Here is a 23102-nt window from a genome sequence, read left to right on the forward strand (position 1 = left end):
CTGAGTCCCGAGCTGGAACGGGAGGGGGCGGGGGGAGAAACAGCAGGGAGATATGGGGAGATGCCACGTGGGAGAGTGAATTAATGAGGCACCAGCTCTGTGACAGTACAGTAGCTGTCTGTGTTTCTACTGCTTTTGCTGCTGAATGGATGCTAAATTATACCAGTCATCTGCTTTACATGTCTCACAAGCCAGAATCTTTATGAATGTGTGAGTCAGTGACTGAATGTTGAAACAGGTAAAAAAAAAAAACAGGTATAAGCTATAGTTTTATTGTTGTTATTGCCATTAAGTCATAGCTGAAAAGGATCGGTTCAGTAGATCATGGACCAATAACTTAGTGCAACATCACAATGTAGAAGTCTAGCTCTTTTCCCCACAGTGTTTTATTCTGGATGTGGGTCACGTCTCCTGAAACAGGGACCACCTTAACCAATAATTATGAAAACCTATCTACTTTTATAAAATAAAACATAACATTTTAGTGGAACATGAGCAAATGACATGCATTTAATGAGTGTGACTACTAATCTACTAGTTAAATTGACCATGATGCCAGATGTATCAACATCTGGGTGGCATACCACCTCGGCAAAACAGTTCCTGAGACGGATCCTGCTGATGTTGAATTTAAAACCATATATAACATTTGCAGTGTCCCACTTATCTTTCATATGAGTTCATAAAGTATGCAATAAACAAACAATGAATATTTATTTATTGCCTTTTTTTAAAAGATAAAGTAGAGTCTGCCCTTAATTTGTTACCATTTAAAGCTGCTCCTCTGTAAGGCTCTATTTGACCTAATATGCTGCCTGATTGTCCGTTATGTTAAATATATGCACATATACCATTTCCCATAAAGCGTGTATGTTTTTGTGTATCTGCATGTTGTGTTTAATTGTTGGAAAAAGTAAAAACATTGTAAAGAAAATAGTTATTTTCGATGGATGGACAGGAGAAAAGGTGAAGTTGGTTGTTGTTGTGGGTGGGTTGGTAAATTTTAAGAGGGAGGTGAGTCTAAGGAGAATGAATGGAATTTTTTAACAAAATCCAGGCAGTTGCTGCTCGCCAACTCCCCCTTTCCCATATTCTCCACCCCATCTCCCCCTCTCTCTCTCTCTCCCTCCCCCAGCATCCCTCCTGCCTCAGGACTTTGGTTCTCAGTTAAAGACATTTTAATAGCTTCCTTTTCTAAACAAACCAGCTGCCAGAGGACCAGATAGTATCTCTGGCACAGAGCGCCCCCTGGAGGTCCTTCATTAAAGACGTGGCAGTGAGGGTACACTGCTACACTGATTGGTGGAAACTGGCACCCTCTCATCCTACACACACCCTGCTGTGTTCAGTTCTCAGCACTAGATGGCATTGGCAGTGTGCTGTGGCTCTGAACTCTGTTCTTCCTGTTAACTCCTCCGGGGGAAGAACTCGATTCAGAGCCAGATATTACACAGTCTTCAGGTTACAACATGGTCTTGTTACAGTAAGGTTATACAAATAAGTCATAGGTTTGATTCATATCTGCAATTGCATTCTCACATGAAAACATTTTCTGCAGTGTTTACAGTAGTAGAGCGGTCCATTGCATTAGGTTGCTTCAACAAGTAACAGGACAACTGTGCATCATGTGACAGCCCGTGGCAGTGGGGACAGAAACAAAAACAAATCTAACAAGCGAAAGAGAAAAACAGAAGAATAACGCAATGAAAGCAAAAGCTCTGGAGAAACTACTAAATCAAGATGAAATGAGTCAGAATCAAAGGAAACCCTCCAGTTCAAACAGATTGTGTTGTGTTTGAACGGAAAAAGTCTTTCATCTGCTCAGAGGAACTTTTCAGAATGACAGTCAAAAGCACATACTTTTCTAGCACTATTTTGCCTGCCAGCTGTAGCACAGCAGGTTAACATCATAAATGTATACAACCACCTGAAACAACATCACAAAATACAATATGATGAAGCACTCAGGACCATAAAAATGACCAGAAAATATCTGCCATCTGACAATTTAAAGGTACAAGTATAGTAGACATACATAGGGATTTTCCCTAATCGATTCTTAGCACGGCAATTTTGCCTTCTTTTTATTGAATCAAACAGCAATACATTTATAGAGTATGCAAAGTTTACAAGGTCTTTCTTCCTGTTTGTGCAAGAGAATGTGTTTTGTGGTGTTGCATCCGCAGGCTGAGGTTTTACTGAGAACGGCACATCAGGATGAGTTTGAGACAAACGTAACACTATTATCACTAGCCACACTGGAGAGTTGCATACCTAGGTACACCCTGACCTGCAAACTCAAGTTTTTCAAGTTCTGAGCATTTGTAGAAAAATACTGGTTCGTTTGACCCAACAAATCAGATCACAGCTTTAGAAAATCATTTTGTACTTCAGTTGAGTTTCAAAGAAAATGACGCCAGATTAACTTTATCTAAAAGTTTGCAGATTACTACTCCTGACTGTATTTTTCTTCTTCTGCTCAGTCCTTTTTTTTTTTTACAGTCCAGTCAGTGAACTTTCTCCATCTCTGCAGCCTGAAACAAAAAAACACCATGTGTGTGCTGTCTGAGTAACGGGGGGGTAGTGCAGCCAGAAAGAGGTTGACCCTGTGTCCCTCTTGTTGCCCTGTGAGTGCCAGGGGCCAAACCGTAGTTTGCTGAGAACCCAGCACCCTTGAGTGACAGCATCCTTCCTGTTGTGGTCGCCATGGGAACAGGAGAGTGTTTTCCCAAGTAAACTCAGTGAAGCTCTGCACCACATCAAATGCCGCTGCCATGAGTCAGCCCTCCAGCACTACAGGGAACCTAACTATAGCAGAGCTAAATGCTTACAAGGCAGTGTGCAGAAGTTTTAATGGACTGTGGTTTCCTTCTTGGCCTAGTTGGCTGAGGTATTTGTAGTCAGTAAAATGGCTTATGTTTGTCTTTTGTCTAAATAGTTAACCAACATGCAGCATGCACACACATCAAACTCCTGCAAATCTAGTGTACATAACCACCACTTTGTCCCCGTCACTGTTGTTCAGCAGAGTAACAGAAGGATTACAGAGGCCAAGGCTGTACAGCTGGAAAACATTAAATCCACAAATGATGGCAGCACACCGCCACATACAGCCCAGTGATGTCATCCTTTGCAGAGGTTCAGACTTACACACAGTTTAACCCCATTAACACAAGGAAACACCAGCGAGCAAAGGGAGGACACATACTCAGGAATACCGTAGGTCCAAACAATGGCAAAGGTGCAAACAATTGAATGCTAAAGCTTTATTGAACTCGTCAATATGATTCTTAATAATATTGTAGAAATTACCTGATATAACTGTTTTTTCTGGGAAGTTTCCTATTATACAATTTCGGTTTTATTTGGTGTTGATTAGGTTGGCAGAGCATATTAAATTAAAAAGCCACTCTTCCATGTTTTGAACTTAACATTTAACTTACAAAATATATGGTTAGCTTATAAATGATGTAGCATTGTTGTTAATTACCAAAGTAGCTTTGCCTCCACATTGAAATGCTGCTAACTTGTTTATGTATGAGTAAGAATACCGACTCCTTTAAGTCAAGTTACATTTTAAATGGAGTATTATTTCAATGGTAGTATTGCTACTACTTTAACATAAAGAAATGACATATAAGCATACAATTTACAAATACTGTATGGGCAACAATGCATTTCCAATTCTTTATTTATTTATTCATTATCAAATGGATCCCCAGAAGTTTTTAAAAATATTGAAAATATATTTTTTAGAAATGTCTTTGTCACTACTGTATAATTTCTTTGTTAATTTTCCTGAAATCACAGTTTAAAAAACCACGTATTTACCAAGTGTACCAACTGAGCACTTTCTCCATTTTCTCAAACAAAGACCACCATTTTACATAGAACTTTCCAGGGAATGTCTAAGAAAAAGCATTTACTTATCAGTTGCTTGGGAATTATTTGAACAATAAAGAAAACATAAAATAATCCATGACCAAAGATACAGTTTGCATTTATTATGCGCCCAAGGGAGTTCAGGAATTGGATATGTCATGATGATGAATTGAGAAGATATAGGGAGTGACAGAGGAATTTAAAAGAGGTGGCAGAATGAAAACCAGACCATATTATTCCATCTCATTGTGTTCATGGTGTTACGGGTGTTTGTGGTTTTGTATGGGGATATGTAACTATCCTTGTAGAGGTTTGTTATCCCATTTCATTGTGTGATTTATTTATTCTCCTGACCGACTCTAACTAAAGGACAGGTGTCCTGGGATCTGAGATGCTTTACACTGTACCACTGTCGGTTTCCTCCTTCCCCTCCAAGGAAGATTCAAGGTCCTCATCACTTATTCAACACTCACCACCTCATTCGCTGAAAGTTGCCTCGGGTGTTTTGCTTTAAATTCACCTCTCCCTCTCCTTCTATTTAAAACAAAAAGAGGTGAAGTTGAGCAATATCAAAATGCAGAGAAGAATGTCCAATCAGAGGGTCGGTGGTTCGATACCCGGCTTCGGCAGTCGATGCGTCCTTGGGCAAGACACTTAACCCCAAGTTGCTCCCGAAGGCTTGCCATCGGTGTGGACTGGATGTTGCATGAATGTTAGTTAGAGTCTGATGGTGGCACCTTGCATGGTAGCCTGTCATCAGTGTGTGAATGGGTGAATGATATGTAATATACTACTGATTGTAAGTCGCTTTGGATAAAAGCGTCTGCTAAATGACTGTAATGTAATGTAATGTAATGTAATGTAACTATTGTATTTGTCCTCAGTGCATAACATATAAACTCAACGGTGAAAGACTCTGCATGAATGAGTGGTAAACAGGCGTTATCATAACACAATGACATAAAACATTTAAACCAACAGAGTACACCTTACCTAACATCAAATAAAAGTATAATCCTATTACTCTTAAATACAGTTTTATTTTGTATTTCTGCATATAAAAACATGTAGAGATAAAAAAAGTTATTTCCACTTTATACTTTTTGAATATATAGTAACAGGATTTGCTCCTGCTTTCTCATCTTCTTGTTTCTTTCATAGTAGTGTAGACACATCTTCAATATATTACTGCCACCCAGTGCTCTACCGCAATATACTGTAAAGATACAGATAAAAATGCCTTATAATGTATGTGGAAAGACCACATCAGCATCAATTCAATTCTTCAATGTGAGGTGCTCTGTAAACAATCCCATCTTGTCATCCTCTCTTGTAAATGTTTGTATGTCACCAGATAATGAAAACATTCATTGATTAGTTTGAACCTTGACGAACATTTGTATGAAAACATACTTACAGCGACCAGCGTGGTGATATAATCTGTGTATGAACGGGCGGAGTGAATGAGAGCTCAACACCAAGCGGGCTGTGTACCACAGATACTTTTGCTGGCGACCACAGGGCATGTCTGTGTGGGCATATTTGCATGATAGAACCATTGTGGAGGCCTGGCATACAAACAAAGCCCATCTCTGTGTTTCCTGTGTGTTTTAGCTGCTGCTATCAGGCATGTTGCACTATAGAGCCTTTAGTGAGAAGTAATGGTTTTGGAGGCGTTGTGTGATGGTGGTGGGTGTGGTTATGTTTCTCTCCAATTTGAACATTGCAGTAGACATATGCACTGTCATTATGCGTGTCGTTCTGTGTGTTTCTGCTGTTTATATTTAGCTATGTAAAGCATTATAATAATGACCATATATGTGGGTGGAGGGTGGGACTTTCTGCCACTTTGACATGAACACTATTGACCTTAATCATGACCTAACAACATCACCATGGTTACCTCCTACTCTCTGTTGGAAGCTGAGAGTGTGTTAATGCAATTGCCTATGCATTATGTGTCACTTGATTACAGCCTTTGAAAACAATGCAAACAGTCAGGCTAAATATGTGATGGGTAGATTATGTAAAAACCTTTCCTCAAATGACCCTTAGTGTGGGTCATTTCTGTGATGTTTTGGGTTCTGCATTTATTAGTTTGACTTTCTTTGTATTAATGTTTACTCATTCTGTTCCTTTTGTGGTTGTTAAAGTCAACTCTCATCGTTTATATGTAGGCTCGGTGGGGTCATGTGAAAACATGTATCTCCAAAACATCAACTTTCATAAGCTAAGAAAAAGAAGCCCTGTTTTCATCACTGTAAAGCTGCATTTTTTTAGATTGAAAAAAAACAAAAAATCTTAGTTTCTTATCTTAATCTGTTCAGTTTTGGAGATTATGTAATGTCATATTGCACCAATAATAAAGAAAGACACAAGTGATGACATGCGTTGATGTGCAGTTTCTCTAATAGTTGGGTGTAAACTCACTGTGACGAAGTCAATGGAGAGAATCTTCCAACTTCTCTGTTTTAATGCAAAAAAAATAATTTTATTTGGGTTTTTTTTTCACTTCCTCTATTGTGTGTTGGTGATGATTTTGACAACCATTATCCCATTTAGGAAATATTAAGGCTTATTTGAGAAGTATGCTTTGGGCAGTGTTTGATTGACAGTCGTCTCTGCCTGTCATATTCAGTTTGTTGTGCTTGTTGTCCCTGTCTTGCTTGACCTCCCCCCCATTAACTAAATTGAATTAAATTCCATTAACTGATAAAGATGGCAAACAACAGTAAACCAACGCTTCAACGTGTCCTTTCAGAATCCTCTAGCTGACAAAACTGGTGCTGCATACATCATTTTCTAAAATCTATGTTTCAGACAACCTCTGGTTGTGCAAGTACAACTGGCGATGAATAAAAAGGGGAATTTTATAATGAGAATAATCAAATGGCTGCAAAACATATGTTCTCAAAATGCACATTCCTTGTTTCTTTCAATTTAGCCACACACAGTGAAAATGGAACATGAGGACTAAAGCAAGACCAGATGTAACGGTGACGTGGGAACAATCAGAGTGGTTAAATGGACTGTCGCTGGCACTTGGGGACCTCAGAGCTGTTGTAATGGAATTTTATAATTTAAATACTAGATTTCAACCAAAAGCCCAGTCAGTGTCCCGTTGCCTGTGTATTTGCTGAACCAAAGTCACAGGTATTTAACATGTAAGCTCTACAGAACTAAAACCCCACATCCACGCTTCATCTATAAAGCCGCCCACTCCCCACTTTCTATCCACTTTCTGTTCAATAGCCTCTCTCACCACGCCCCAACACTCTCCCTGGAGCTGCACAACCAATCTGCCTACCTCCACTCTTGAACATTAAGCTGAAATTACTGTGGGGAACACATGCATTTGCATAAACAAACACATTTTAATCTTCTCCTTTATTTTTTCCCTTTTGTAAAGCAACAGTTTATTTGACCAAATCAGAGTGCGGGACAGCACGTCTGGGCTTCATGTGCATGTCTTCAGTGCACCAACCACGAATGCACAAACACAGCCAACAGAACTGCGACTTGAAAGGACTGGTGTTATTGGGAGAAAAAATGGTGGAGTAGAGTGCTGCATAATGAAAATCAGAAAAATGATGTAGGTTTGTATGTGTGTGTGTGTGTGTGTGTGTGTGTGTGCATGTAGCAGCTGGTTCTGGTCAGCTGACAGCTATTGCAGACTGTGATTTGTTGGGTGAGCTGGGCTGGGCTGAACCGTGCACAGCTGCTGTCAGTTTATGTGTGTGTGTGTGTGTGTGTGTGTGTGTGTGCGTGTGCGTGTGTGTATTAGAGAGAGAGAGAGAGAGAGAGAGGGAGCCATGTAAGGCTGCCAGTGTGTAAGCTCAGCAACATTAGGAGCTGGAGGCTGGAGTAGAGCAGTGCAGGAAAGAAACAAAAAGCTTGCAAAGCAGGACTGGTGAAGTGAAGTAAGACAGGGGAGGGCTGAGTAGGATGGAGTCTCAGTTCTCCTTCTGGGCTTGAACAGAACACAGCACCACTGGCTGGACCAGGGGGCTGACTGGACTGAACTGGACTGTGTCATCAGGGCAAACACTTGAGTTCAGGTCGACTGGGAAAAACAAGGAACCTCAGTGCAGGTGAAGCCTAAACTGCTGGACAGGATCAGGCTGGACTAGGAGTCAACAGCAGTGGATTATGGGTTGTTCAGCCAGTGTGGTCCTGCTCCTACGCTCAGTGGGCGGGGCTGACTGCGGTCACATGTGTTCACGACAGGACCAGATGTCATTGGATGCTGCCACTCCCACCTTAGAGGGTTACACCTCCACCACCTCACCTCTGACCATCATTGTAATGGTAACCAGCACTTATGCACTTGCAGCTCCCATTAACTCTTGCAGTTCTACAGTATGCATGTGTGGAACAGGTAGAGGGGGCTACAGCATGTGGGTGTAGAGTAATTGTGTGCACATGGCATCATATTTGAATTGCATTAGCATATATTTTTCTACATTTTAACTGCAATTATGGACGAATGGAAGTCCTCAGCCAAAAAGTTAAAGTAATTTTTACCATGTGAATAGAGTTTATTTTCTTAATTTTGGCATTCTGCTATCTCAACATCTCCTACTTTCCCTGTCAACTTCGTCTTCTTAACTGTCTCTTTCTTTTCCTCTTTGCTGAGGTTGATGTATGATCAGTTTTTGGGGCCTGGTTGTTTCCATTCACAGCTGAGCGGCAGAAGGACGGAAATGGAGGGAGGAGAATAGAGGGGGATGGTGGGGTCAGACATGAGGAATCTGGTTTCTGTGGGAAAAATCTGCAAACTCTGCATATGGTCAACAGAGAAGGTGATAAAAATAATAAAAGGTTATTTGCTTGACTGAGTGAATGAATGACTGGATAAAGGAATTGATGAAGGAGTTACTCAAAAGCACGTTTGTTTCTCCTTTCCAACTTTTTGTCTTTGTACAGTCAGTACATCTGTTTGGAATCTGTATCCACTAGTGTTGGCCAGATTTTTGTGTTCCCCAAAAGACCCTGGTTTCTGTAAACCCAGTGGAAAAATTGTCATAGTTTTTGCATGGTGGGATCTTTACACTCGCTCCTTCTGGTTCCCCTTTCTGTCTTTTCCCTCCATAAACTTTCTGGTGCCTGTTTTTCTGCCCTCTTTGGCAAACTAGAGTCATAATGGTTAACCCTCCAAAGTCATGCCTGATGATTCTTGTACTGTAGGCCAGTCTTTATTAGAATCTAGTGCACTAACTATGCCTTTTGCTGATCTTTTGTAGCATCAGATATTTTCCATCTTGGAGTAAAGCGTGATTTATACCCGCCGTAGTATAAACGGTGGTTATAAACCCGGCTGTTTTTTAGTTGCATTAGAAGTCGGAGGTCTTAAAAATCTACATTTTGAGTAAATATTATTTTTTCAGCCAAATCAAAATGGTGAAAGGATATTCAACCATTGTTTCATTATAATGCATTTAGAACCTTGATGGAAGGTTGCTGGATATATACAGAGAATCAAGTGAAATGTAAAGCTTGGTGTCATCCGCATAAAATTGAAAATCATGTAAAATTGTATAAAATGATGTAGCAGCAGCATGCTGACAGAGAATAGTAAAGGTCCAGGTATTGAACCTTGGGAACTCTAAAGGTCAAAGTCATCTTTGCTGATCTTGTTAAAGTTGACTCTGATATTTCTATCCATTGTTAAGATGATCAGGCTATTGATTGATCGGTACTGTCAAATGCAAAGCTGTGATCTTAAAGAACTAAAACTGCCAGCTGATAATATTAAGTAATTCATAACTCATGTGTGCCATCTCCTAACTTTGGTCATGAAACTTCTTCAACTCTGTTTGATCAAGGAAGGGTTTCAAAAGCGATTTTCAGTTTTAAACTGACCAAGAATAATACCACTGGTCTGTGTTTTGTTCACAATTGTCAGCATATAAGGTAAAACTGTTAAGAAAGACGGAATTTGGCTCTCAACCATGGCTTCCATCAAGGGCTCTCTAAAGAGTTTAAGTATAGAGGTCTAGCACATGCTACATTTAGTCCCCTATAGCTGTCAGGCTTGCAGTACACCTCCTTTACCTCCACCCCTTCAAGATTGACACTTTATCTAACAGCCAGTCACTGACACTGTGGTCAGAGAAAGAATGCAAATCCTCCAGTCTCTCTTTGGACACTGTCACTCGTCCTTGGTTTGACCTCTTGAGTGGCATTCCATTATGTGTTACTTTTATCGTTGACATGATGTGTGATTCTGGGAATTATTTGTCCATTCACTGCAGAAGGATGGCTGTTAATGGTTTTTGGAATAATAATATGTGTTAAGCAACAGCCTCTGCAAAGACTGCGTGGTGTTTGTTTTGGAAGAAGGCAGGAAAGTTAGAAAAAAGGTTAACTTTCTTTTTACCAATACTCAACAGGTCATATTGGCCTAACTAAATAAGAACAGTAATATTTATCAGATGAGTGACTTCTCTTTGAAGTATAAAACTGTGTGTCTTCTCAGACCTTGCATTACCCTAATGATGTAAAGCAGATGACGTCTGTCTGGTTTCTTCTTCTCATTTCTGTCCCAGTCGTCCCACTCTCTCCCCCTTTCTTCCTCTTTCTGTCTCTCTCTCTCTTACTCCCTATCAATATTTCACGCTCTTTCTCTTCCTCCAAACTCCCCCTCTCTCCGTTTTTGTCTCACTTTCCTCACATGTTTCCTTTAACAGGATGATAAATCCTTAATCTGTGCTTGAGAATGACACAGAACAGCTTGTGCGCATAACGTGCAAAGAATTGAACGCTGTGATTTCTCCCCATCTTTGTCTTAATCTTTTCCCAACTTTGATTTATTCTGCTCTTCTTTTTTCCTTCTGACCAATTCAGAGCACCCTACCCTCCTCTCCCTCTGTCTCGTTCTCTTGATCACAGTTATGCTGTGAGCCACCAGTCCAGTTCTCTTATTTGTGCCCTCCAAACAGCTGTAGTGTACCAACATCAACACCCACGCTATCTCACCCCTGCTAAGAGGGAGGGAGAAAAACAGAGGAGTGGTGGACTGAAAGAGTGATGTTAAAAGGGATGTTAAATAGGGTGAGAACAAGGGATCAGGGAAGAGACAGAGAGAGAATCAAAGGAAGAAAGAATTAAGGAGTGCGTTGCTGAGCATGTTTGATGAAAAGAGGGAGCGAGAGAGTAGGGGATGAGAGGAAAGGATGGAGGCAGCTGCAGAACAGAGGACGGATGGAGGGAGGTATAGCTTCAGACATTAAATGGCTTTGAAGGAGTGCAGCGCTAAGAGCGTAATTATGATTACCTGTCTCAGATGCAAAACATCAAAGAGCTCAAATTTATTAAATTAGGAAAACATACAATAGATTAAGATTAATGCTTTACTTAGAAATGTCTCGTCCTGGTAGACTTGCAGGTTGTTGTTCCACTTTCTCATGAACATCAGAGTTGCAGTCGTTATGGGACATACTGAAGTTTTATCTCTGATGAATCATAAGGCGTCTCAAATAGCAAGCCACTGGCTCTAAGCGAAACAGATGACAAACCTTTGCATTTCACACATCATTTTCACTTTTAACTTTTAACCTCAAAATCGCTGTCACTTCACATCGTTTGACCAAAACAAACTGCCATTAACTGCCGTAACCTCCACAAACGTTAAAGTACAGTAAAGAGCAGCCTCAGATTTGTATGTTAAAAAGAATATCTTTATTCCTAATGTACAGTTCTACATTTTCACATCTAATAAATCACAAATGTGCTAAAGGCTCAATTCATACAAAAAAACATTAAAACAAGAATTTATATTCTTATTTAACTCTTGTGTTATGGCCATGCAGATAGTTCTAGGTTTGTTTGTCCAGGTTTCGAGATATATATAACTGAGATTGCCACCTCTCCTGTGCCTTATGTCATGTCTTAACAGCAAGTTTATCAGTTTGTTGTATCATCAGGAGTTGTTTCCTCTTGTACAGATCTCTGTTCTGCTATGAGGTTTAATCTGGGGAAGTGAGCATTTGTGTGTTTACAGGCGAATATAAATGTTGTTGTTTATTTATGTTGTAATTTGTGCATTTATTTAAATTCAAACAGTGAATACTTTTGTATATGGCTTTTTTTTATACATACACCATCTTGCAGACAGTTTCATGTACAGGATTAGGACAGGTTAGCTTTAGAACAGGAAGTTGATGGCTTGCTTGCTAGTTCATCTGTGTGTACGTGGGGGTTGACGGTGCCCTATTGATATATTGTGACAGAGGCAGATAAGATGCTGAGAGTTTGACTTTGAGTGTGTGTGAGTACATGATAGTGTTTAACTGTAGAGAGGAGTTGTCTGTTTGTACGGCTATTATTTGAAGTGTAAAATGAATGATTGTTTGTAAGCTGTTACTCTTAAATCACTTAGTACAGATAATAGTGCATTGCCTTGTCTTGCTGAAAACGAAAGACATCGAGAGTATGATGTGTAGAAACGTCTGGTTGGTTAGTCTCGTTTGCAGGGGATTTCTGTGAGTGTGTGGTCTCACAGTGTGTGCTGAAGTGTGTGTTGGACATCAAACATCAACTTCCTCTAGATCCACGTGCACTGACACAAACTCACAAACCCTCTCAGCGTTAGTTCTGCTTCTGATATAGCACATGTCTGCGATGTGCGTTTTGTTTAGTTCAGTTTTAATTTAGCTTTGACCTTCTTTTTTTTTCACCAGATAGTGGAAGTTCTGGTGGTCTTTTGTGTAACATTGTACACACTTGCACTTTATTTTGCTCGCAATGAGCTTCAGGAGTAAAATCACCTTCAGGAGGAAAATAAAGAGCAAACGAGTGCGATCGGATTTCTCACGGCTGAGTATTGTACGTATTCTGTATGTCTCTTTCTGTCTCACATTCACATTCACGCTGCATTACAACTCTCAACCAGTATTTATTGACTATCACATGGCTACAGTTTACTATCAGTGACTTACACATGTTTATATGCTGTCAATCCTACATCTTAAATGATTAAAGGACCACAGTCCATTATACTGTAATGTAATGTGTTTCATGATATTGATGTGCTTTATTTCCTCCGCTTTTGAAGATTTACTGCTAAATGACTGTAATGTAATGTCATTTGTTTGTTACACTACAGTGAGCCAGGCTCTGTGACCAGATTGAAGAGAATAATAAAAAATAAATGGTGTGTGTATTAATGATGCACCTAGCAGAGCTAATGCTACATTACTGGATCTGTCAGATGTTAGGTTGTGAGGGGAAATCCAAAGACTTACTAAAAACATTTACGCTGACGTCACACGGGTCAGATAGAGTCACAAAACCTCAAGCTTTATCTACTCGCCCATATGTTTTCCTCTGTCATTTATCAGTTTGAATCTCATGTAATTTACTAATTACTGCGCAGAGAAGCATTATCTTTGCTTTACCCATTAGGTATTAGGGATAACAACTAATTCTCATTTTCCAGTACTGATTCATTTTTTCTAGTATGTTTTTTAAATTCATTGTTTCATTATTTGTCTATAAGATGTCAGAAAGTACCGCCCCAAACAATGCCCATTATGATTTCTTAGAGCACAAGTTGAAACCTTCAGACGCCTTGTTTTGTCCGACCAACCGTGCAACACTTAAAGATATTTAATTTACAGCGATGAGAAACAGGGGAACGCAGCAAATCTTCACATTTGAGAAGCTAAATGCTGTGCTTATTTAGCATTTTTGCCTAATTCATTTAACTGATTAATTAATTGGTGTGACTGTTGACAATTATTTTTGGCTAGTCAATTAATCGTGTACTTATTATTGAAAAAGCCAGTGTGTAATACTGCTTTACAAGTTTAAAAAGGAACTAGAAATTAGAAAATAAGATGAACTGTGAAGTAAAAATCTAGCTGTGTAAATCAGCATGCTAATTTTTAACAATGCATGGGCGTAAATATTAACAGTATATAGTATGGGTGGTAAGTACTTAGACAGATGACCTTCCTTAAACATAGATCACCTTGGATTGAGTTACATTCTTGCCTCTTTCCTCTGCGCTCTCTCTTGGTGCTGTTCCAAGAGGCCTGTTCTGACTGTTGAAGTAGCGGTGGTGGGTAAAAGCCCCGGCCTGCGCTGTATGCGTGTGAACCAAACCAGAGATCATTACTTCCTCTGCCTTTTTACCACAGCATGCTCTGGCTCTGACTTTGCTGCTTGTGCTGCTCTGTTGCTATTCTCTGAATGACAGAAGCAATTTACCATTGTCTGCTTTCTGTAAAACACATGTTTAAAATGTTTGGGGTTTCTTTTTGTATGTGACTCATTGACCCGTTGCATAATACTTCAAAAGAGAAAATTAGTGTGTCATGGACTGATTTGCCTGAAGTTCTAGTTTGGCAGTTTATATACTGAGCATGTAAAATAGGGTTGTGAGGACAGGCATTCACATATTGAGGCGACTGTTGAGCGGCAAATCTTGTATGTGGTGTTTTCATGTTTGAGGTCATTCAATGTCAATATATGTTGGTCTGGTTGCGTATTTAAGCTTTAATTTACTGTAAAATCCACACAACATGTATGACTGCTTACACAAGGCTAGTATCTGATACTTCTCTTTTTATTCTCAGTTCATTTAAAACAACTGTACATCATGTGTATTTTTAGGTGTGGTGCTTTATAGCCTCACTTCAGCTGTAGTGCTACTTCCTCTACATTTTTTAAGGTCCTAGTGATGTCATAGCAATACACAGGAAATGTCATGACTATTGCTGTCATGGAAACTGCTTTCAATAAAATATTTATGCTTTTACAGTAACTGGTCATAGATATGAGATATGCAAACTGCCCGCTGTTTAAGTGTTTAATAGAGATTTTCCTAAATAGAATGTAGTAGAAAGTTTGAATCTATTACTCATCAAGAAATGAATTTGACCAAGCATTTAATTGCAACTTACATTACTAGACATTTTTAAATGCTTAACGTATGGTATTGCATTGTGTCATATTTTATTGGATCTTATCATTTTGTATTATATTCAATCAATCAAAACATTATTACAGACTCAGGGTCTAGATAATTGACAAGAGGTTAAATAGAATAAAAAACATACAAAAGCACAAAAAATTATCATGGTTTAAAATGAATATACACCAATGTCTCCATTGAGGTTTGATACCCAACAACAAGTGAATACTAATTAAATGTCCCTGTTTTTCCATTTGCAGCAGGAGAAGCCGAAGCTGATTGATCCTCTCGACTATGAGACTGTCATCTCTGAACTGGGGGACGAGTTGAAGGAAGACCCTCTCAGAGACCTGCTCCTATTCCCCGACCATGATTTCACAGTAAGTGTGTGTTTGTGTGTACATGGACAGCTGATGGTCCAGTGGTTAATACAGTCCAATCCTGGTTGACCGACGTGAAGTCAGTATTTTTACATCAATTAAAAGCAAAACATTGCATTGTTGGCAGAAAGCAGTGTTCTGGCAATAGATATTACTTTTTTCTGTTCTATTGTGAGAACTTGTTAAGGCACTATATAATTCGGACCCTTTGCGGTGAGTAAATATAGTAAACTACATAGTACACGGGAACGTAGTACAAGTCATCAAGTCTTAATTTGATACATTGTTGTTTAAAATGCAACATGTGACTTCAGCATCACAGACTTATTCCCACTAATCATGAATGCTGAGCATTGAGGTCTTTTCATTACAGTAAACTATTTATTCTCCCCTGCTCCCTTTAGCTCTTTGTTCATTTGTACTTTTATCACAGTGCTAATGCGTTTCTGCAGACGCAGATCCACTGCACAGAAAGGTGACCTAATTGGCTGCTTGAGGTAAAGGGAAACATTGGCTTGTGGAGTTGCAGAGTCGTAGCTTTAATGCTTGACTCTGCTGGTTCCCAGCTCTGTCTGGCTACAACACAATCTCCTCTGATTTTTCTTTGTCTCTGTGTCAGTGCATTTTGAGGCAGCCTACAGTCAATTTCCATAATTGTAACTGAAAGTGGCTTGGCAGAGTATTGCTAATGCACAAAGGGCATTTACTAGATCTGCTTCTTTGCCAGTTGGTTAGTGAGCTCAGTGCTCCGGCTTATTGGGTTGCAGAAATCAAAGTCTGTCTCTGTGCTCACACAGAGATCTTTACTGCTGACTTATTTTCATTCCTGTTCTGCAAAATGACTTGGAAGAAAATATATTTTTCAATATGAATGTGCACCTTAAAGATTCAATATGGTTTTTTTCTGTTTCATTAATCATAACATATGCTTTTTATATTTAAAGCTGCATATTTCATAGTTTGGGTTATTAGTTCTAGATCTAATCAGTGTCTGAGAAAAATACATATTAAGACATTTGACTTGGAGTATCTATCTCCAATGCAATAATTCTTGCCAGAAACTATTTCTAGAGGAAGGAATAAAGTATGACGTCAATATACTGGACACGTTTTTGTATGTCCTCTCAAATTATCGCTCATGGGGTGTCTGCAATAAAGCATGACAAGGACTCCTGATAAGTAAAGCGACACTGAACCCCAAGTTGCTTCCAAATTCTTAGGATGGGTTAAATGCAGAGGTCTAACTTCATGAATGTAATGTATGGGACTATTAAAATACATTTTTAAGGTTTTAGAAACACGATTCTATCTACAGCTGTGCTAGTAGCTCTGTGAAGCTGTACTCAGACACAGACGGAATAAATAGAGTCCACACCCTAGATAATGGTGCCATGAACAATAATTGATTAACACCGGTTATGCCTTGGTGGTAATCAATTCAATGTTTGTGAGAGCGTTATTGTGTTTTTCCACCTTTTCCATACGTTTCTTTCCATTTTCTGTGCTGGACACAGCACAAAGTGCTTCAAGTAAATTCCAACAACAGCATGCTAACATGCCAATGTTGCATGCTGATGCTAAGCTAGGTGTTCATAATTCTAGTTTAGCGTGTTAGTAGGCTAACATCCGTTCATTAGAAACACAAAGTACAACTGAGGCGGATTATAATGTCAATCATTTTGGAAGTATTGGACAAAGTGAAATTTTGACCTGCTGGTGTTGCTAGATGCTAAATTTAAATTAAAATGAAAGTGATTAGGATGCATCCTCTGAGGACCAAAAATGTCTGTAAGAAATCCAGAGGCCATTGTTTCATACAGAAAGGATACTGTAAGGTGACTGTGTTGATCAAGAATCAAAATAATACATTGTGTTTGTTACTATCTGGTTAGTTAACCAGCAAGAGTTATGTGGTGAGAAGCAAAATTGTTGTGGCTGTGATGTCTACAGTTAAATATACAGATATTCAATATACAACAACAACTTTAAGTGTAGGGTAGCGTGTTGGGCCACCATGAGCCTCCAGAATAACTTGCTCTTTGTCATAGATTATCGACATGAACAGCATTCATACAAGAGATATTCTCTAACATGTCAGTTAGTTTGCACGTCTATTTGTCGGTCCTGCAAGAGGGAATCCTCCTCTGTGGCTCCTCCTGAGTTTTTTTCCTTTTTTGTGTGAGTTTCTCCTTATCTGAACTGAAGCGAGGACCAAAAACCAGAGGGTGTTGCTGGACAGATTGTAAAGCCACTTGCAGCAAATTTGTGATTTGTGATACTGGGTTATGTTTGTAAAATGAACTTGACTCGACATTTCTGTTGAGATCTGGTGTTTGTGAAGGCCATAGTATCTATTTAGTACATCAAATCATTACCATTTGATGTTTCTCCACTTATTTATTCAGGTTTTATTTTTAATCTGTACAATGTCTTGCGATTTACAACCATTGTTTCATTTTATGTGTATAGAGATAAATATTTTGGTAGCCATGCTTTTTTATTACCTGTGACCCTGCACAGAGTGATTGACCTAGAGAGTAGACTCTGAAATGATCTGATCCATCTATCTCTCTACTCAGTAGAGAGATAGATGGATCATTTCATTAAACCACCCAGATCCACAAACATCTTGTCTTGTGATCAATTAAAATGACAGCTTGGCATTTTCTTTGTTAAATAGCACCTCTACTCATGTTCCCTGGTGACTAATGTTTTATCTCATTTAAAAATATTATTTATATGTACAGTACCAGTCAAAAGTTTGGACACACCTTCTCATTCAATGGTTTTTCTTTATTTTTATTTTTATTTTATTTTTTTCTACATTGTAGATTAATATTGAAGACATCCAAACTATGAAGGAACACATATGGAATTATGTGGTAAACAAACAAATGCTCAACAAACCAGAATATGTTTTATATTTTAGATTCTTCAAAGTAGTTGAATGAGAAGGTGTGTCCAAACTTTTGACTGGTACTGTAAGTGTAGGTGTTTTTTATTCAAGCCAAGGTGACTTACCTCGCCATAACACATCTTTTGTCATGTTAACTGTCCCTTCCCTTTATCCCTCCAGGTATCCACTGTGCCTCAGGAGAGACGGACTCTCAGGTCGACTGTTCCAGAGGGGGCAGAACTACAAGCTGAATGTCTGCTGGTCAGACAGGTAAGGAGTGTGTGTATGTGTGCGTTTGCCCAGATGTATCCTCATGTGTGCAGGGCATAACTGAAGCCGCTGTGGTTTAGGAGGAAAAAGGTTTCAGTTGGTGGTGGTTAGGCTCTTCTTAATGTAGGAGATCCTGATACCGGTCGAGCAATTTCACCAGCCCCTAAAATAAAACAGATGTGCGTGCATGTCTTGATGTGTATTTGCGTGTGTGTGTGTGTGTGTGTGTGTGTGTGTGTGTGTGTGTGTGTGTGTGTGTGTGTGTGTGTGTGTGTGTGTGTGTGTGTGTGTGTGTGTGTGTGTGTGTGTGTGTGTGTGCTTGCTCGACCTATCAGATATAATTTCTCCACTGAGCCCTTGAGATTATGAATGGTCACTCTAAAATGAGCCCTGAGTAGACGGAAACTCCCCAGACAGTACTGTCACAGCTCACTGGAGAACCGTGTTTGTGTCTGACTTTCTTTGTGTTTGTGACTGCGTGTGTGTGCGATCCTGTCTGAGGTTGATATTGTAGCTGATAATATGTAACAGCAGATCGAGATCTTTCTTCACAAGGGATTAAAGAAAAGGGCGACGCAGCGTTCAACAAACAGACACATGAGGGGATGTGAAACTGTATTTGTGACGCGTGTGTGAGAGAGACAGACAGAGATAACTTGTGACAGTGAGAGCAACCTGTGCTAGTACTAGTTTAACGTGTGAGAAAGATAATAAATCTATAAAGATATCTTTATTTGTAGATTCCTTGAGGACAGAGTCTTAATTCAGTTCGTCTTTATTATTTAGATATTCTAATGATAAATCCCGGCATGCACATCAGTAACTAGGCCTCAGGAGAGCTGCTGTCTGGCTTTTTATTCACTGTAGTGTAGCTTTCTTTATTGTCTGCAGACGTTCCAGCTGCCCCTGGGCTCCCAGAGAGCCCATCATTTTATAAAGTTAATATTTAATCATATCCAACTGAATCTCCTTCCTCTCCTCCAGGCCTGTAAGTATTACAACTCTGACCTGAATGTGGTCCAGTTCAAGTATGACGACTATGCTGGAGACTACCGCCTGCTGCCCAGGTAATACACTTGGCATATACTCAATAACCCTCTTAACTTTGTCGGCTTTATGGGATTTAAAGCAATAGGTAACCATTTTCTTGGAAAGAGTGAGATGAGAAGATTGATATCATTCTCATATAATGTGAGCTCAATATAATGCTACATCCAGGAGATGGTTAACTTAGCTTAGCATAAAGACTGGAAGCAGGGGGAAACAGCTAGCCTGGTTTATACGTGCGTGACAACTTCATGACCTGGCACAGTGACTTTATGGAGTCCAGTGGAGATGCCAGGAAGTCACTACACCTGGTCCAGCGATAGTACGGCAAAAGAAATCTGTAAACTCCAAACAATATATAAAGTGTTAGTTAGTGAGGCTAGTTGTTTCCCCTTCTTTACAACAAAAACAATGTCTCCTGGTTGTAGCTCTCTGTTTAGCCTACACATTTGAGAGACGTAGCAATCTTCTCATGTAGCTCTCAACAGGAGGGCGAAGAAGTGTTTGTGCCAAAATGTCTGAACCATTTCTTTAACCTTTACCGTCTTCTTTGGTCACAACAACATGTTTGGTCTGAAATGCCAATCTTTTGAGGCTTGTGTTTGGGGTTGTATTTCCCATAGTAAGGTATTGAAAAGGTGATTTTCCTGTGTTAATAAACTGCCATGAAGCATATTTTCTCATGTACAGTTTCTTTTGTATACTCTATTTTTCCATTCATGACAATATTTAAGTTTTAAAAATGTGGATTCGGGATTGTTTAAACTTCCTGACTTGATTTATGATCAACCAGACCCAGAAGTAGCCCCTTACATGAAGGGTAACCACAATTTGTTACACTGAGGTGGGAGGACATTAACAAGTACAAGGTGGTGGCAGGTGTTGAGTGAAAAAAAAGGTCAGAGTGGAAGACTGATGATTTTTCCACCTTAACACATGTTAACTCTCAGTGCTCCCTCGATCTGTTTTCCGATCCAGTCAGGCAGCCATTCATTTAAATCAGGCTGTCAGTCAGTCAACTGGAGTTTTGTCAATCCCAGTGAGACTGACCCAGAGAGGCCCTGAGGTGTCTGCTCCCAACCACAGGAATGTCCCTCTTGAGTCCCCTGGGTTGGCACTGTACTCTTTGAGTCAGTTCACATGACCTCTGAATTGACATCCAGGCTGAACTCTAAAGTAAGATGTAGCCTAAACACAAGCTAGCACAATCATAATAACTTTATCTTTTTCTTTGCAGCTGTGGAATTAGCATACAAGCACAAACATTGTTTGTTTATAAAGCCGGCAAGCTAACAAACCATGAACTATAGACTTATGGGTTATATATTCACGTTGAAGTGAAATACGCCAAGAAGTACAATGGAGTTCTACAGCTACTGTATATGTGGTGTTGTCGCCACTGTGATTGAGTGGAGCGTTACTCATCTGTGGAGGCCAATATTAGCATTCCTCTGTCTGTGGCCAGCCCACAATCACCAGAAATCTTCTAAACTTAAGAGATTGTGTTCAGACAGATCTACGACAGTGACTTTTAGCAGAGGGTGGTTCCAGCGTTACCCTCCACAGACTGCAGCCTAACTGTCTCCAGCTCACAGCACACACACAAAGGCATTTTCTCCCAAGGCTCGCACACAAAGACAGGTCAAGCCTGTGAAATCAGTGGAGCGGGATTGAGTGAGGACTACCTATTGTCAACTGTTGACAGCGAGCGATGGAGCAGAGTCAGCTACCCAGACCCATTTGCACCACTCAAATAGAGTGGACGAATTTGATTCCGGAATCATTTTCTCTTTCCATCAATATATTTCATTATCGGAGTTTCACATATTTCTTTCTCCATTCCTTTATAGGAAACTGTACAAAGCAGAGAAGCTGCCGTCCCATTCGTTTGAGATTGACCATGAGGACATTGACAAGGATGAGGTCAGTAATGACCATCTTCTGACAAATGCTTTTAGAAGGAATGCATTACAACCTGGAAACATCCGGTTTAAATTAATTTACCTCAGCCTTTAAGCTGTTAAAATATACTTTGCGAGAGCAGTTAGCTGTTCAGTGGTACATTGTTTACGAACATAATTTGACTGACAAATGGCCTTCCTAAAAGAGAATGAGGCTTGGAAAGTCTCCCTTACTCTATTGATCTTCTGCTCCTATGTGTCAGAGGGATGAATGGAAAGTTAATGTATCTGTAACTGTGACTGTTTTTGCGTTTTTACAGGATACCACCTCCCTGTCCTCCTCTAAAGGAGGAGGTGGAGGTGGAGGTGGAGGGATCGGTGTGTTTCGGTCAGGCTGGCTCTACAAAGGGAACTTTAACAGCACCGTCAACAATAGCATCACTGTCCGGGTGAGGAAATGTTTGATGCACTCCCTTTTCATGCCTTTTCTTTCCATTTGACCTCAGATCCCCCCCTGTTTTCAGCTGGTTTTACCTAGTTCTCCTACCTCGTTTGTCATTAATTCAGTATTTTAACCTTTTTTTCCCTCTGTGCAGTCATTCAAGAGGAGATATTTTCAGCTCACCCAGTTGACAGATAACTCCTACATCATGAACTTCTACAAAGACGAAAAGATCTCAAAGGAACCCAAAGGGTGCATCTTCCTTGACTCGTGCACTGGTGTGGTACAGGTGGGTTATTAAAGCATTCATATTAGTAAGAGCCCAAAACAATAGAAACTATATTATAGATTTATACACTTGAATATTCAAAGTAATATACAGAGGCTTTTTCAGCCCCCTTCCCTCCAAAACTACTGCACAAAACAAGAATGTACTGTAGGACTTTCGGATGGCCAATGTCCCAAACCATCATTTTATTTTTATGATTTAAGATCTCCTTGTGACAAGTTATTTCAAGATATTTTTAGAGGTACTTTAATTATCCATTAGACATCCAGAAACTATGCTAATCAAGGCTAAGGTTATAAGTCAGCATTCAGTATCTTCAAAAACTGCATGTGGAAGAAAGAGTCAAATTTTCCGAAAACAGAACCAAGCTTTGGTTTTGTTGTGTAACCACATTATCCTATCCATCCTTCCATTCATCCCCCTACAGAATAACCGTCTGAGGAAACATGCCTTTGAGCTGAAGATGAACGAGGTTACGTACTTCGTGCTGGCCGCGGAGAGCGAGCAAGACATGGAAGAGTGGATTAGCACGTTGACTCGCATCTTACAGATCAGTCCCCACGACGGTCCGGCTCCTGACCGCAAGAGTCTGGACCTCACCGACCATCGGCAGGGTGAGACTGGTTCTGCTTTTGTATTTAGGAATACACAAAGTCTATCTATAATGAATGTAGAGAGGGAGAACTGAAAAATAGCTGGAAAGACTAAAGGAGATGGAAGCACAAATGGTAATTTAGTGGCGAAAGGGGTATTTAAGGAGAGGAAATTTTAGCATAATTCCATCACATGTATAAATTATGGTGCCCTAAAGAGAGTACGATTTTATACTCGGTGTCAGCAAAAATGTAACGTTCTGCTCTCCCTCTGACATAAAAATAATATCCTCCGTCTTGCCATGAACTTAATTTGGAATTCAGCTAGGTTAGGGCTCAATCCATAACATCACTATCAGGAAATGAAGCCTGACACCAACCAGTGACTCCACCTTTGTTTAATACATCATACCTGGTTATTAAAAAACTTTACATGGGAGCATAATTCAGAAAACTCAGCCTCATGTGCCAGCTCTGTGAGAGC

The 23102-nt window shown here is 39.7% G+C and overlaps 1 protein-coding gene across 3 annotated transcripts in view; it reads left to right on the top strand.

The window, feature by feature from the left end:
* dock10 (dedicator of cytokinesis 10) overlaps window positions 1–23102 on the top strand; it is a 60239-nt gene that overhangs the window by 12332 nt on the left and 24805 nt on the right. Inside the window, exons 1-8 of one of the 3 annotated variants that reach the window (XM_054604300.1) lie at window positions 7741–8190; window positions 15061–15180; window positions 18257–18346; window positions 19331–19413; window positions 21244–21316; window positions 21615–21743; window positions 21891–22025; window positions 22453–22639. In XM_054604300.1, the coding sequence (XP_054460275.1) occupies window positions 8032–8190; window positions 15061–15180; window positions 18257–18346; window positions 19331–19413; window positions 21244–21316; window positions 21615–21743; window positions 21891–22025; window positions 22453–22639 (976 nt within the window). In that variant the 5' untranslated portion in view covers window positions 7741–8031. Of the gene's footprint in view, window positions 1–7740; window positions 8191–12611; window positions 12709–15060; window positions 15181–18256; window positions 18347–19330; window positions 19414–21243; window positions 21317–21614; window positions 21744–21890; window positions 22026–22452; window positions 22640–23102 lie in introns of those variants that run through there. The other 2 variants (XM_054604314.1, XM_054604306.1) reach the window with 2 other exon arrangements.

Source organism: Anoplopoma fimbria, chromosome 1 (genome assembly GCF_027596085.1).
Source record: "Anoplopoma fimbria isolate UVic2021 breed Golden Eagle Sablefish chromosome 1, Afim_UVic_2022, whole genome shotgun sequence".
Taxonomy (NCBI): domain Eukaryota; kingdom Metazoa; phylum Chordata; class Actinopteri; order Perciformes; family Anoplopomatidae; genus Anoplopoma; species Anoplopoma fimbria.